The sequence below is a fragment of the Sciurus vulgaris genome (genome assembly GCF_902686455.1).
Source record: "Sciurus vulgaris genome assembly, chromosome: 5".
Taxonomy (NCBI): domain Eukaryota; kingdom Metazoa; phylum Chordata; class Mammalia; order Rodentia; family Sciuridae; genus Sciurus; species Sciurus vulgaris.
Genome location: NC_136465.1, coordinates 27,470,517 through 27,487,770, shown reverse-complemented (window position 1 = coordinate 27,487,770; position 17,254 = coordinate 27,470,517). Strand labels below are relative to the sequence as shown.

Here is a 17,254-nt window from a genome sequence, read left to right as displayed (position 1 = left end):
AATCTACAGAGCAAATGGGTTTTCCTCCATTCCAGGAGATGGTGCATACACAGGCAACAGGAAACACTCTCATAACAGACTGGTACTCTGGAAATACTAGGAGGTTCGAACTTGGCAATATAAAATGAATGATTGTCTTCTTAGTTAATCCATCCTGGTCCCCTGCCTACTTCTGAGGAAACCAAAGAAGGGAGAGCCTGGGATCCTGGCTGCCAGACTGATGTTCTATCTGCCAGATTGGCCACAGAGCTCAGTGGCTGGATACCAAGTTCAAGTTTTGCCAAACAAGTGTGAATTGTTGAAGTGCTGGAATCAAAGCAGCGCTCGCTTCTGCGTGAATACTGAATAACTCAGTGAATAGATGCTGTACCTACTGCTACTTTCCAAAAAGAGCTATCACCTCTTGGAGTGGCCCAGGGACTGCCAGGACCCCTCAGACCTTTAAGGACACAGGAAGAAGTAATATCAAAACAGAAAGCACTCCACCAAGCTCAAGTGACTACAGCAACACACCAGCAACTCGCTGGCTGGTCCATTTCAACTTCTCCCCCTAGAGAAACATGGTAGAAACCTAGGGGAGGATGTAAACACAGGAAACACTAATTTTAATACGGAAGAGATCTGGGTGGACAATCTAGGCCAGTGGTGTACAGACAAATTTAAGGAGGTGGGGACTCAAGAAGATATCCAGAAGGAAAGTATAGGGTTTCCTAGGAAGTTATCTGAAGAAAGGACTCTGAGGATTCTGTAGATAAAGTAAGACGAACACTGACAACTTCCTCATTCTACAAATATGGGAATAGACTCAGAGATTAAGGGGGAACAATACTCCAGTTTACCCTACCTGATCCTACGTGTACTTAGAGAATTCACATCATGTTAGGACAGAGACACAAAAATCAACACCACAAGGTGTGTAAACCCATATATTTTACTTTATGATGAACACTGATGGGAAAATAAGACTTTGGGTTACAGCATTTACCTCACAATCACTCATATTTTGATTACTCTGGTTTTGGTTGAATTTTTCTGATTCTATTATATATCTGCTTAAAGTTTTGCAATCATTAGAACAGAAATAATAAACCCCTTCTTAATTACTAAGGTATCAAATGGCGATGTTTTTCTTTTGAAAATGGAAGAATAGGCAGGGTAGAAAAATCAAAGTATGACCTCAAGTTGCTACAATGTTCTATTGAAAACTCAGTCCTAAGACTAACTTCAAAGCTCAATTATTTTGTCTATGGTAAAATGTGTGCCCCCCTCTCTTTTTTTTGTCTAGGAATTTGGTAAGGAGGAAGACCTTGCATGCAGAAGCTTTGCAACTGTTCAACAAATTAACTAGCAGTTTAGAACTTAGGTCATCATAATAATGTCTAAGGTTTTCACCATGTAAATACTATTAACCTTATTCTATCATGTGTCTATGTAACATATTTATGTTTATCCTAGTACTATCTCTAGACTTTAAGAAATATGGACTAGACAACTTTTGGGACCCTTATTATGAATTGTTGAAATTCTAAAAGCAATCACTGCAAAATATTAACTATTATTATTATTATTTATTTATTATTATTATTTTTTTGCGGTTCTAGGGATTGAACCAGGGCCTTGTGCTTGTGAGGCAAGCACTCTACCAACAGAGCTATCTCCCCAGCCCAAATATTAACTATTATAATCAATTACTCAACTAATAAGTTGTTGAACTTTGAATTCTTGGGTTTAAATTCTGTTTGTTCCCAGAAATTCCTTTAACATTAATTATAATGATAGTGGTAAACTGGATTATTCTTACAATTGAGAAGCTGGTTGTATTATACCATTTTAAACCATTTCCTTTCCAGGAATAGTAGAGCTGACCAATTTTTCTTACTACTTTGCCCATCAGTCCTATGCAAGTAGTGCAGATAGGATTTTATACCATCAGGCCCTTTACCCTTCTGCAGATAGTCTAGCACTTCTGCAATATAAAATCAAGTTCTTCTTTATCAATTAATTAAAATATGGATTAGTATAATTTTGGACTAAGTAAGCTTCTCAATTATCTAAATCACTGTTAACCATGGAATCTGGTGAAATTCCCAATGACTTAGCTGTAACAACTTTATAAAATTATATTGTACTTGTCAATGATCAAATTGGAAGACTGAAGAGGACAATTCTAGGGGCAAGGTACTGGGGATTTAATCCAGGGGCACTTTACCATTGAGCTACATACATCCCTACCCCTTTTTATTTTGAGATATGGTCTGGGTAAGTTGCTGAGGCTGGCCTGGGACTTTCAATCCTTCTGGCTCCACCTCCTGAGTTGCTAGGATTACAGGTGTGTGCCACTGTGCCTGGCTACAAGACCTTTTCTTCAAGAGTTTCATTATTATTATTTATCTAGTTCATTATAAAATCTTTAGTAGTGGTTCTCGAAGTATGATCCAAAGATCCTTGGGATTCCCAAGACCCTTTCAGGATCCTGGCTAGTTCAAAATTATTTTCATGATAATATAAAAACCTTATTGCCTTTTTCATTGTGTTGACTTCTACCCTGAAGGTAAAAATCAAGGCAATGGCACCAAATGGTACTTGTCTTTCTAGTATTCTTTGTTGCCACACACTAAAACAATTGCCACTTACATGGCATATCCTTGACGAAGCAAAAAGTCTTCTTTGATGAAGATTTATTAACCTTATTAAATCTTGTCCTTGAGTACATTTTTTTAAAAATATTCTGTGAGACAAAATGAGAAGTATGTGTAAGGGACTTGTTACATAGTAAAGTGATGATTTTCTTAAGGAAAAGCACCTGTGAGGCTGAGATGCACACTGAACGAGCTAATTTTTTCACAGAATGCCATTTTCACCTGAAGGAACCAACGGACCAAATATGGTTATTCAGACTTGGGTATACGGCATTTTCATGAACATGAGTGATGGGAGACTGTCACCTCAAAGAAAACTTGAAGCTCAAGAAAACTTGAGCTTTCAGGTAAAACTTAGAATTTTGAAAATATAAATCCTCCCAGGAGTTAAGAAAGACTTCTTTTATAAAATTGGTGGTGATACTAACACACATACTGCTGTACTTATCCTATATAAGAAAATGGCCAGTATTTAGAAGATCTGCATTATTCAGGAAACTAGTATTTTACAGAAAGATAAATAACTCATGTTCTCTCTCAGATGTGAAAGGTATATAAAAAAAAAATGATCTCATAGAATTAGAGGGTAGAAGAGTGGTCACCAGAGCTTGGGAAGGGTAAGGAGAGGGGAGATGGAGAGAGGTACAAGGTGTGGCTGGAGAAGAGGAATAACTTCTAATGTTCTATAGCACAGTTAGGAGAACTATGATTGACAACAATTAAATATGTATTTCAAAATAGCTAGTAGAAAAGATTATGAATGTTCTCAACATAAAGAAATAATAATGTTTGAAGGTGATGCATATGCCAATAAATACCCCATAAGTATTTAGAACTATTATGTGTCCATGAAAAATTAAAATAAGGAAAAGGTATGGACAAAACATGCACCAAAAGCTGAAAATGCCATCAGTTGCCATAATTGACTGATAGGTAACACCAGATAAAAGGAAGGATTAGGTTTTTATTTTTTATTTTTTTAATTAAATAGTGGAAAAAAAGATGGCTCCTTCCACTTTGACCCCAGTAGTTTTTACTTTGACTAACCACTTAGAACAGTGATTCTTAATCAGGGGGGATTCTGCCCTCCAGAGGCTGTGTGGTAAAGTCTGGAGATTAGGTTGTCACAATAGGGATTCATAAAGGTGGGTAGAGATATGTGTGTGTTCCTGACATCCAGCGGATAGATGTCAGAGATGCCACTAAACATCCTGCAATGTATAGAATAGTCCCCAGGACAATTATCCAATCCATTGTGCTGAGATTGCAAAATGCGGTCTCAGAGGCAGAAAAAAATTCTGCTTTATAATGAGATACAAAGTCTCTGTTTTTTACCTTCTTCTGACTTTCCTTTTTTTTGTGTTTTTTTGTTTTTTTTTTTGTTTTTTTCCTGTAGCACACTGTAATGGACTCCCCCAACTCTTAGTTTAGCATCACTAACAAGGTAACATGGTGTGTAAGCCAGAATTTGGATTCCAGGACCTTCTTCTTGTAGTTAAGCAAACTTCAAGTTATCTACTCTGAGCCTCATTTCCATCACTTAAAAATACGATGAAAATAAAAATACACTGTTTCCATCTAGCAATAAGGATTAGAGAGATGTACTTAAACACCTAGCACCCTGTTAGAAATAGAGTAGATAATTAGTAAATGGACAATGATGTTGTGGATCCTCCTGTCATTTACTGAGTACCCCATGATTTCATTAGCTGTGCAACAGAGAAAAAAGGGAGAGAAGCAGTCACAGCAACAGAATTTATGGCAGGAGGTAGAAGACATGGCTTAGGTTTCACTTAAAGAAATATCCCCCCAAACCAAGTACAGAAGTGTAAAAAAAAAATACTCTAGGGCTGGAACCTGCTTTCCTACATCTATGACGTGCATCCCCTAGGACACTGCGACCTTCAGCCCTTCCTCTCATCAGTCCCAATGTCCAGCAGAGGACTGTAAAGACAGACAAATCACAATGATAGGAGACATGAGGTCAAGAACCAGCCCAACAACCTGAATGTAGGTTTTTTTCCTGTCTGTTTAGAAAAACAGATTCTTCTTTCCAGCTGATTTAAATAGGAACACTCAAGCCAGGTATGGTGGTGGACACCCATAATACCAGCTACTTGGGAGGCTGAGGTAGGAGATCACAAATTTGAGGCTAGCCTGGGCAATATAGTGAGACTCCATCTCAAAAAATTAAATAAATACGACTCACCCAGTGCTGTTTTCCTATGTAGTTGTGGTTTACAGATTTGGACAAAGCTTTTAGGAAAGAGTGCCCCTCCTTACTCCCTCTTAGTCAGAGAAGAAATGAGTATTAAAAATCTTCTTGGATGTGAACCTAGGTCAGCAGGCATGCTGGTCGGCCTGGCTGGGCTCTGGAGGGAGCTGCTGTCTCACAGGGAGGTGCAGCACAGTGGTAGTTCACATTCTCTTTTTACTGAAAAGTTTACAACTCTTTTCTTTAAAGTGACAGTTGTGCATCTCCGGGATCTTATGAATGTATAGTTTAGATTTTCAAATCTTTCCCCAGAATCTTTTATTCTGTTTTTGATTTGCTTACTGGGACTTTCTATTCTGGAGAACACACACTTTTTCATTTGATTAAAATGGCATTGCTCATTCTAAAAAAAAAGTTACTGGGTATTAAAAATGTGATTTTCCTCCCACACATTAGCTACATTTTGGAGCATGGACTCTCCCAAGATTCAGTGAAGAGGAAAGCAAAGTTATGGGCCATTTCTCAGTGATACACTAAAAGGTATTATTGAATGTAATTAAACTGTTATTTACATAATTTTAACTCATGTAATTAGATTGACTTTGGTGCTAAGTCCTTTCTTCTTTTTTAGCATATTCACCTTATATATTACAAGAATGATGAAACAGCAATTCTATTGATATACCAAGTACATCTTTTAATATTAAGCTTACAGTGAGCAAAGATAATTAACTCACACTGCCTTCAAGAAGCAGTGCACATGTTATACATGTTATTACTCCACACACAATCCTTGTCGAGGGGGAGACAACGGTGCTGATGCTCTTGCTTCCTAGCTCTAACAACCTGCCTTTTCCCATTGGGAGCTGTCACTCATCACCCCCTGTGGACTACAAGGAGTGGATGTCAGCTTGAAACTCAATCTGAGAGGAAGAAAGGCCCCCTAATTAGCTCTGACCCGATTCAACTAGTTTTAATGATTGTCTTCTCTTCAACACTGGTCTTTTTAATCGGATATCCCAGGAAGACCCACACATTCAACACGTGAAGGGGGCCAAGTTGTCATTTGGGGTTTTTACACCCTGCCATGGCAACAGTGAGCGCTGGCTCTGAAGTAGTCCAAGCTCTTCTCCAGTGTGGGACCCAGTGATAGTACTCACTCACTGAGAATAGTTCATTTTTCAGAGTGGTTGCTATGCTTTCAGAATAAATGTTGGGTTATGCTTAGTTCAACAGCTAACCACTTCACATCTATTATTAATCTTAAGCACGGATAACTTCTCCCCCTCTGCTTCCTTATGGTTGTGTTGACACACCATGACCCTAGGCCCAGTTTGGTCTTGATGGTCCTTTAGGTGTCACACAAGTGCTCTTGCTATAATGTCATGTATATTTCCCCCCCATAAGCTTTTTGTTTTGTAAATATAAACTAAAAAAAAAAAAGAAAGAAGAAAAGGAAAAGGAAAGAAGACTTAAAGGAAAATAGGGATAAAACCAGACCATTTAAAACAGGGAATTTTGGGAATCAGAGCCCTAAGGAAAACAGAATCTGAACAGCTAAAATCACCACAGACATTTGTACTTTGTATTATAGTCCTTCCTCTATGGCCTTGAGATTCAGGGGCTTGTATTTTCCTTTTTGTGGAGTTTTGGAGACATTTGCTTCTAATAAAAATTAAAAGTATGATCCAAGAATAGCTTTGTTCACTAATTTCCTTCTCACCTTCTTTGGATGCACTAGCAGTTTCCCCAGAAAGCTAAACAGTGGTAAGTACAGTGGGTTCTGAAGCTACTAAAGGCTGGATTGACACCTTTTTCTTAAGGTCTTCATAGGTACATTGTTATGGGCATATTTTTCTGAAAACCTGCCCTTCCCAGTTCCGCCACCCCATCACTATAAACATTTAACACGTAGGAGGAGATCTGCCCTCTGGGTCTTCCACAGTGGATCGATAGCATTTCCCTATTTACCAAGTACACAGGAGTCAGTGCGCATTAAAGCAGCACACACCAGCGAACAGGCAGCATCTAAGGGTTCTGCACCTCAGAGTCTGGACTGCTAAATTCCCAGAGGGGGCCGTGCTAACACACTGAGGAAAGGGCCTGTGCCCCAACGGCCACCCTGCACTTCACATATCTAGGTCTATTGGCAGAGGCTCTCTTTTGTGAGGAATTGATGACCTTTCCACAGTGGACAAGTGCTTTGATTGTTAGCTCCTGCTACAGGAGGAAGGTCATAAAAAACATTACTCAATGTCCATGTAAGTGCTCCTAAAGGGTAGGGAAAGAATTGAAGTTTTCCTAGTGTGCCATGGGAGTGGATGGTGTGGGATATCTAGCGAATCCACTATAAATATTTTTCTAACTAACCTCCTGGGAACTTATTCTAAACTGCTGGTTGAGGGTAGAGGGCTGTGAGAAAACAATAAAAGCAATGGGAGTTACCTTTTTTTTAATCAGGCAGACTGGGTGACTTGTAACTCTGGTGGCAAAGTTTGGGGGATGAGGGAGGGGAAGTGAAGCTAAGTCTCCTCTTAGAGAAACCTGGGAAGACCCTAGTGGGAAGGACCTCATTGGCCCACATGAGGTCTGGGCAGTAGAAGGTCGCCACTAAGGGAAGTTAGACATCCTGGAAAGCTGTCAGGGGAAGAAGGAGCTTTGACCAGAGATGGAGATGGCTGACAATCTGTTGATGGCAGCTCAGAACAACCAAATGCTACAATTTCCAGTTTTTATAGACTCATTCCATGTAGTACTCCTCTAAACTGCTATGGAAATAGTGTGACAGTTCCATAGATACATCTATTGCTAGCCAGGATCTTAAACATACATCAGTCCTGCCATCATAATGGAGAAAATTCCAAAGTGCAGTGTGTGTGTGTGTGTGTGTGTGTGTGTGTGTGTGTGTGTGTGTGTATCTGTCTATCTTGGTATGTGTGTGTTTACAGGGAAAAGAGAAAGTTAATCTGAAAAGCCCCTAAACTCACAAAAAGTTTCCAGATCATTTAGAAAGCACCTTTTGGACTTAAAGAAGCAACATGAAACCTTTTTTTTTTTTTTTTTTTTTAAGGTACTGGGAAATGAACCTGGGGTGCTTTACCATTGAGCTACACTCCCAGTCCTTTACAATTTTACAATTTCTGAGTGCACTGTTTATTTTGGTGCTTGAAACCTAAGCAACAGTATGCCATTATAATTATGCAGTTCCATCTAAACCTTTACTACACTGCAGATACAGAAATATAGAAACACATTTTTGGAGAATTGACATTTTGCAAAATGCAGCAAACATTTTCATTTATACATGAGAAAAGGAAGTCTTCAAAAGGATATGCATTTCAAGTTATTGCAGGTTATTTGTAGTCCTTAAAACTGGGAATGGCAAACTACTGTTAGTCGATGTGTCCTGAAAATTACTGGAGTTATGCAGAAGTGATTTTTTGATGAACTAGTTTGTGTTTGGCCGCTACATTTATCCCAAGGAAAATAGCTTACATCTCCAGAAGAAAACCAAAATACGATGGAATTTATGCTGTATTGAAATTTTGCCCTAAATGTACAGCATCATAGTAATTTGTCATGGGCAACATGACCAGAGAGATTTTTGTCACAATTTTAAATACACTGACACTCTACTGTTGGTTAAATTTAAACATATTTTACCTGCAGAAATTTATACCTGTTTTCATCAGCATGTTTGCTAAGACCAAATACTTCAAGCAAGTGGCTCATCTGGGACTTCTTGAAGTCATCATAATTCTTGAAGGCTTCAAAAAAATCAGCGTGTTCCTTTTCAAATTTACCTTTTACCACCACATTCTCTGATAACTTCTATGATCAGTGGATGAGGGTTGGCAGAATTGATGTGAAGTGACTTCATAGAGTGCTTTAAGTTTTTTGTTATTTTTCCGTGCTGAGTACATTTGAATTTCCAAAGCATAAATCTCTAATAACTGTGTACCTTTTTTCAAGTCATCTTCTCCATGATCAGTCTGGCACAACTGATGTAATTGGTCTAAAATCTTTTGAAGCTTTCCATATTCCTTTCATTCTAAATATAATTTTCTAAGCTTTGTGTTGTTTTAAATCATAGCCTATCATTCTTAGCATCTTTCAAAGCTTCCAGTGTGGTTTCGTAGAATTCCTGCTGTAAATCCATCTTTTAGAAATGGAGATCTAATCAAGTATAGAATTAATGAATTTTTCAGAATAATTTTTTGTGACTGCACTCTGAATGTAGGTTAATAGTTGTTTATATCTATTCATCATTTCTGGAAAGTTTGTCAACTTGAAGTTAATCATTTGTTTCAGTGCTTTAAATCCCCATTTTTCACCTTCAAGTTCCAAAACCTTTTGGCAGCTGCTTAGTGCTGCTTTTGGGTCATCTTTTAATGCTTTGGAATTATAGTATTGACTTTCTAACTTCACATTTGGCTCAGAGGTACTATTTTTAGAGTACTCCAGGTTGTAGTCTTCCTCATCATTGCCCATGAAATCATCCTCCATGTCAGACGTCTTGGCTGGGCTTATTTATTTACTTTTACTTTATTTACTCATTTATTTTATTTTTATTGAGACAGGATTTCCCTAGTTGTTGATGCTGATCTTGAACTTGCAATCCTCCTGCCTCAGTCTCCTGAGTTGTTGGGACTGAAACCATTTTCATAAGTGCCTGTTGCATATTAGAGCTAAGGTTGCCAAATGTAATTTGAAAATGAGACCCATTTTTGTAATGTATGAGAGAAAAGGATTGTGTGTTAAAAACTGTTGTCAGTGTAGTTTTGATATTCATGTAGACCTACCATACATTCTGATCAAAGAAAGTGGAATAAAGTACTGAAATACATAACATATCTGTGGTCCACAATGATGTGTGTATGTGTGTGTGTGTGTGTGTGTATATTTATATATATATAAATCTCACAACCATAATTCAACTTAAATAAAATTGAAGTATAAAAAAATCAATATTTACTTTAGAATCATGTAGGATGAGAATTATCTGGTGCATAAGATATGTGTATAAATGTAAATGTTTTTAAAAAACACCTCTACTTCCCATAAATGAGATTAAGGAAGTTAATAACAATTATAATTATATTAACATTTGCATAGCTCTTAGAATTCTCAAAGCACTTTTACATCTATTATTTCACTTCGCAAATGCAACTAAGATACCTCTCTATAAAACCAAAATGCAAAAGGTGTGTTAAGTGGCAGGAAAGGTTAAATATTAGAAGCAGACAAATTTGTTCAACAAGTCAAAATATTTAATCCATTTATTTGGAACAAAGCAGCTTTGATAATATATCTGATTATCTGCCTTCTTGGGCAGAAGGAGGATAAGAATAATTTCCATCAGCAGTTCACAAAAAGGAAATAAAATCTCAAATTTTATTAGAAGAAAATTTAACATATCCATACACAGAACTTTCCACCTCTTCCCAGAGAGCCTTCTCATCCTGCCTGGCATGAAGTTGCCCAAAGCCAGGGACAGACTGGTTTAGGTAAACAAGTCTTCAGCAGAGTGGCTGATCTATTCCAAACACTCTATTTCTGTTAATGGCAGGATTCTTCTTTGTATTACTGGGCTTCAAAGCCTTGGATTTATATTTGATTTCTTCTCTACTTCATCACCTGCCAAGGCCTACTGATTCTCTTTGTTCTTTCACATTGAATCTCCTTTTTTTGGTTCCATAATCTTCACTGAAGTTCCTACTCCAATACCACTCACTGCTAACAGGTCTCCACCCTCTAATTCATTCTAGACACTCTATCAGTCTGACAGTCCTGAAGTTCTCTTTCTCATCCATCAGTGGGTCTGAATACCACATTGAGACCAACTTTGTGAATGGCATTGTGGCCTTCCAATGCCCTAGTCATCTTCCCAGCTCTGTTTTTCTACATGCTTCCTGATTCAAGTAAACCATACCACTTGTTCATGTCGTATGCCCGTGTTCCATCTTCCTAGGAAAACTCCACGCATCCTTTAGAGGTCTTCCCTTGTATTCCCTTTTCTGAATCATTCCCTGACTCCCCTGACGTGTCCTCTTACTCTTTGAACCCAATCATCTTGCTCACACTTTCCTTTGGCTCTTTTATTCTGCCCTATATTATGGCATTCTTTCCTTTTTCCCTGCATATAGACAGTGAGTCTCTTGAAGGCAGGGACTATATTTTCTATTAGCTGCATTTGCTAGCATGGTGCCCTGCATCCTGGAGATACTCAGTTAATGCCTGGTAAACTGTAAAGAAAATCATATATATCTTTCTATTAAAAGAAAGTATAAAAACAGATGAAGTCATTCTTTGCTCAAGTCTTTAATAAAAATGTAGGCCTCCATTTCACTCAAAAATCCTGTTACTCATCCTTTTCACAAGCAATCAACAACCAGTAAATTACTCAGCCAGTGAATGTAATTCAAAGCTATCATATGCATGAGTCATGCTGGCAGCTGGGCAGTTTCTGCCTTCTTCTAGGGTAAAGAACATTCATCCTAAAAGAGTATGGAACAGCCATAAGAATAAACAAGTTAACCACAGTGTCAGATGTCACAGCTGGACCAACGGCCCAAAGCTTGGTTGCTAAGTGTTGCAGGTGGCTCATTTATGTGACCGACAGAAGCAAGAGAACCAGCCTGTTAAGACCTATATTCTAAAGTTGCAGAAAGTCAGCAAAACTAAGCCAGTCTCTGATAAGACTCCACAGCATATTCTCCATGAGAGACAAGGGAAACTGTATGTGAGATATGAAAACATGCTCTTTTCAATATATTGTCAGTAAAGCAGGAAGGTGCTAATATGCATATTAGATAACATATAAAACTTGTTTTTGTTTATTTTAGAGAACATTTTTAAGATTGTCCACATTCTAACTTATGAATAACTCTACTTAAAAAATTATTTGTTATACTTTGCTTTGCATTCCTTTGCTCTTCTTTTCTTTTTGAGAGGGGGTCTTACTCTGTTGCCCAGGCTGGCCTTGAAGTAGACAATCCTCCTGCATTAACCTCTCAAATATCAGAAATTATAGGTGTGCACCACTGTAGCCAGCTTACACTGAACTTTTTATGTGTTCAAAGAGGAATAAAACCTATCTGAATTTTTAAAAAGTGTGAGGAAGAATCCAGCTTAAAATTAGAAAAATGCAAATTAAAACTACACTGAGATTTCATCTCACTCCAGTCCGAATGGCAATAATCAAGAATACAAGTAATAATAAATGTTGGCAAGTATGTGGGGAAAAAGGTATACTCCTACATTTTTGGCAGGACTGCAAATTGGTGCAACCACTCTGGAAAGCAGTATGGAGATTCCTCAGAAAACCTGGAACAGAACCACCATTTGACCCAGTTATCCCACTCCTCAGCATACACCCAAAGGACTTAAAATCAACCTACTCTAGTGATGCAGCCACGTCAATGTTTATATCAGCTCAGTTCACAATAGCTAAGCTCTGGAACCAATGTAGATGCCCTTCAACAGATGACTGGATAAAGAAAATGTGGTACATATACACAATGGAATATTACCCAGCCATAAAGAAGAATGAAATTATGGCATTTGCTAGTAAACGGATGGAACTGGAGACTATCATGCTAAGTGAAATAAGCCAGTCCCCAAAACCCAAAGGCTGAATGACCTCTCTGTTATGTTGCTGCTGACTCAATAGGCTGTGGGGTCGGACGGGGTGGGAGGTGGGGGAATGGGAATGGGAAGAACAGTAGAATGATTCGGACATCACTTCCCTATGTTCATATGTGAACACACAACCAGTGTAACTCCACATCATGTACAACCGTAAGAATGGGAAGGTATACTCCACGTATGTATGATATGTCAAAATACATGCTACTGTCATGTATAACTAAAAAGAACAAATTTTAAAAATTGTGAAAAAAATAATCCAGCTTAAAATGTAATATGGATTCAATTCAAAATTATTTCTGAGGATTATTACATTTGAATACTTCGAATTATTTTTTTTATTTATTCATTTGTGTGTGTGTGTGTGTGTGTGTGTGTGTGTGTGTGTGTGTGTTGCTGGGGATGGAACCCAGGGACTCAAGCAGCTCTACCACCGAGCGATACCCCCAGGCCTTGAAATGTTTTTAAAAAAGAGAAGATTTCATCACTAGTATAGAATTTCAAATAAAAGCATAGGAGCATTTGCTTGAGTCCTTTTATTTGACTGGAGACAAAATATAAAATGACACATAAAAACATAAAACACCCTGTATCTAGGTACTGCCCCTAGAAGTGCAGGGGAAAGAACATGGGAAATGATGGTTTTGGTGACGCATGAAAGAGCGGAGGGAAGAAAAAGCAGAAAAGGAGAAAAAAGGTGGAGGACAGGAAAGGAGGTGGAGAGGAAGCACAAGGGCAGGGAGAAAGGGTGTGGGCGGGACAGGGAGGAAACAGCAGGGGAGCTGGGAGGACTCAGATGGGAGGTCGGCTGCCGGGCAGCTGGTGTGTCTAAAATCTTCAAAAGACAGATGAAGGCTTTGCCATACAGGAGCTACAAGCAGAAGCAAGGTGATGTAGGTAAGGCAGAGTGACTCTGGTGCCTTTCAAAAGGCAACAAAGAATATTGAAGTTAGATAATAACTGAAAAGATTCCAAAGTTGACAAGAAAGGACTAAGAGAAGTACCACAGCAGTAAAAGGAGCTAATAGTACTTAGGTTTCTGACCATCAGGGCTGTAATAAGAGTTTTAGTCTATGGTTATTTAGTTCTAATGTAAATCCTGAGATTGTTGTTACTGCTGCTAATCTCATTTAGGGATCAGGTAAGTGAGGTGAGAAAGGATAAATAACAACACGTTGAAGATCTCACATGTGGTGGTAGAGCCAAGGGCTGAACACTGGAGTACTCCCTTAACTCACTCACTCACTCACTTATTCATTCTCTCAAGAGATACTGACCAACTTGGTAATCCTGAGCTCCTATGTGTCAGTAATTGGAGTACCCAGTGAAGAAAACAGAGATAGTAATGTGAAAGTGTGTGTTGCTGGGGATTGAACCTAGTCTCACACATGCTAGGCAAATGCTTTACCACTAAGCTACATCCCCAGCCCCAGACATAGTCTTTGACCTCAGGAGTTTATCACATAATGAGAAAAATGGTCATTAAACAACTAAGTAAACCAGTATCTAAGTGTAAAATTTATTAAACACTATGAATAAAATGGTCAGGGAATAGTAAAAGAGAATAAAATGGGGCATTAGACAATATAGTTAGAGAAGTCCAACTGAGACCTAAAGGATGGGAAAGGGCTGGCAGTAGGATGAGGAAAAGCATTCATGGAAGAGGGGGGGAAAGCATGTGCAAAGGCCCTGGGCCAGGTCAACACAGCTGGGGCGCTATGGGTGAGGTGTATGGGAATAAAAGGAGGTCCACAAGGCATATCTCAGCATATGCAGGGTCTCAGCATAGAAGCTGCTGCAGTGTGGGAGCTTTGTCTTATTTTAAGTGCAATGGGAAAACAACATAATGGTTTCTAACAGACCATCTTTGGGGTTCTAAAAGAACACCTTAGTTTCTGTATGAACAATAGGCAGTAAGAGGTAAGAATAGTAATGAAGAGACTACTAAGGAGGCTTTTGCAGGATTCCAGGAGAGATCGTGGTCACTTGAACATGGGTGGTGGCAGTGGAGATGATGGAAATGAACCTCAGAAGTGATCTAAGTTCTATTTTGGTGGTAGAAACCAGAGGCCTTGCTGACAGACTAGATGTAAGAGGTAACAGAGAGGGAGGCATAGAAGATGCTCTAAATCCTGTGCACAGCTCTAAGTCTTGTACATAATTTGATATTCTTAGCATATTTCTTAGATTGAAAAGCCAGCTAGATTTATACTAGTGTATGAAATTATGTATTTTTTAATATTTATATAAAATTATGTGCTAAAATCTCCATTTGCACACTGCCAACTTCACCCTCTAACTGTAACATCTTACACTATCTAGAAAGAGACATACCTTAGGTATGGTGTGGTAGAAAGAGAAGGGGTTTTCAGACCAAGCCACCTAGGGAAGAATCACAGCTTTGCCACTTTGCTGGGTATATATAAACAAGTCATCATTCTGAGCCTCAGACTTTACATACACAGGTAAGAACTCGCTCATAGTTCAGTTGTAAGAATTCAATAATTTATAGTAAATCCTGGCATGAAGTAGGAAGTCAATGAATGGTAGAGTCTTTCTTCTTCTCATTCCCCTCCCTTCCCTTCCTCCTTCAATATGGTATGAGAATGCCAAAAGTTCTCAAAGTCCCTCTGTACATATGGAGTATATGACTGAGTGCTATACTTAACATAACTGGGACACCCTGTAGGTTTGGGACAGCAGATCTTTTTATGGGTACTCACCAAACAGTTCTAACTGCAACAACCACCCTTATCTCCTGACTAGAAAGACTGCCAGATAAAACAAAGGACATTCGGTTTATTTGGATTTCACATTAGAAAAATTAGTATGTCCAATACAATATTGGGGCTATATTAAATTTTTTTCACTACTTATCTGAAATTGAAATTTAACTGTGCATGTGGTATTTTTATGGGCTACATGTAGCAACCCTATGATAAGGTAAGTCTCTACAAGGAATAAATTGCTCTAAGATTTTCCTTCACAGACCCATGTGACACTAACTCCTCTCTGGATAAGACATCACGTTTTCTACCATCATGGTGCTACACTTCCACTCCTACTTTCTACGCACATTTCATTCACCTCTTCTCATTCTTACCAATAAGTGTACGAGTGTCTGAAGTCTACTGAGCAGTACTACATTAGGTATGGAATTTTACTTAGGTTATAAAGATGGTGAAGCATGCATGTGTGTGTGTGTGTGTTTGTGTGAGAATGGGGGAGGGTCTGGACGCCTGCTGTGTTAATTTTTTAAAATGAAGATTGCTAACAATACATCATTGGGACTATATTTTGAGAGTTGTCTAGCAGTAGCAAATAAATTTGCATACACATCAAAAAAGTTTTTTAGATACTACACTAGGAGAAACAATTATTGAATAAACTGAAAGAGAAAAGTTTTGAGTTCATTCAATAGTCACTGTCACAACTTAAGAGCTGGAAATTCTTCATTTAAAATTATACCACATGAAAAAAAGTCAAAGTTTAGGCCACAGTTTTATCTGAGTGTTCCTTCTTTGTATATATTTAAGTGGTTCAATTTCCTGCTTCAGTACTGAGGAAAAAAATTAAAGGAAACATAAATCTACTTAATTATATGAGATACCCAGAGCAGTATTGGTATTTGCTATTGTTTCACAAAAAGATAAGGAGCTTGCTTGCTACAGAATGAAAATCAACATGTACAAGAAGTTTTGTATCGAAAACTTGTCAGTTGAACTAAACGAAGTATTTAATGGTATAGTTTATTTTCATTCTGGTTCAAGCTCATTTTCTAACTGTGGGCTAGAAACAAAAAGAAAATTCACAGATTGCTGTCAGTCTGGGGCCATGTTTTGTTCGCGTAGTACTGATATAGAAGACTCCAGCATTTTATACATTGTACCTTCAATACGAAGACAAAAAATGGAGGGTCCTCGTCTTTCAGCTTATTTTGCTGACCAAAGGTCCTCTTATTTAATTGAAATAAAGGCATAAATATTTTCTCCATTCCTAACAATATCTATCAAAACAATAGTTGCCCCAAATTTAGAAAGAAGAGGATGGGTGCTTACTCTTCTTGACGTAAGTCATTGACGCTGCGGTCCAGTGAGATCATGTCACTTGCCACCATGTTAAATCCAAACTCTTTAATGCTGGCTTGAACTGCGTGTTTGAATTCTGGTCCCAAAACCAATGGCTTGGCTTTTTCTCCAGGGCCACCAACCACTCCATGAGGCTCAGGTTCTTTGGGTTCAAAGTTACCAAGGATCCCTGGGCGTAGCACAGGATCACGGTAGGTGAATGTCTGAGGCTTAAATGTGAGATACTGCCTCTGTATTATGTCTTTTTGGGAATCTCCTCCAGCATGGTGCTCCTGTTCATTTTTGGCCTTGTTTTTTCTTCTAATAGACTCTAAGTCCACTTCTACTCCTTCAACATGAGGCCATGGTACCACAGGTTTGAATCTGTCATCCCCAGGAGCTAATCCATTGCCTCCTCGGTTGGGCATGGGGTTATTGACATCTCTGTCTTCCTATACAAAAGGAGGGGGATATACAATGAGTACATGAAGGCAAAGCACCACAGTAGAGTTTATGATACAAATTTTCATGTTTAAAGAAAGGCTGAGGTAGCAATAAAACAGTTTAAAATGTAAAATGCAAGCAGGTCGTTTTGTTAGGACTTCACATTAGAAGATATCTTTCCAGGTAGAATGGAAATACCAAGAAATAAACTATTTCCTCACCATACTATTCCAAAATAAATA

At 38.4% G+C, this 17,254-nt stretch overlaps 1 protein-coding gene and 1 pseudogene across 5 annotated transcripts in view; both read right to left on the bottom strand.

Annotated features, from left to right (window-relative positions):
• GALNT7 (polypeptide N-acetylgalactosaminyltransferase 7) overlaps positions 1-17,254 on the bottom strand; it is a 131,699-nt gene that overhangs the window by 44,799 nt on the left and 69,646 nt on the right. For all 4 annotated transcript variants that reach the window (XM_079142952.1, XM_079142955.1, XM_079142954.1 and 1 more), the window contains exon 2: positions 16,560-17,020. In XM_079142952.1, coding sequence (XP_078999078.1) covers positions 16,560-17,020 — 461 coding nt within the window. The remainder of the gene's footprint in view (positions 1-16,559; positions 17,021-17,254) is intronic.
• LOC306662167 (COP9 signalosome complex subunit 2-like) lies at positions 8,514-10,797 on the bottom strand (annotated as a pseudogene). Its single transcript has 2 exons — positions 10,787-10,797; positions 8,514-9,379 (listed from the first exon to the last, which is right to left on the bottom strand). The product of its transcript is annotated as a COP9 signalosome complex subunit 2-like (transcript).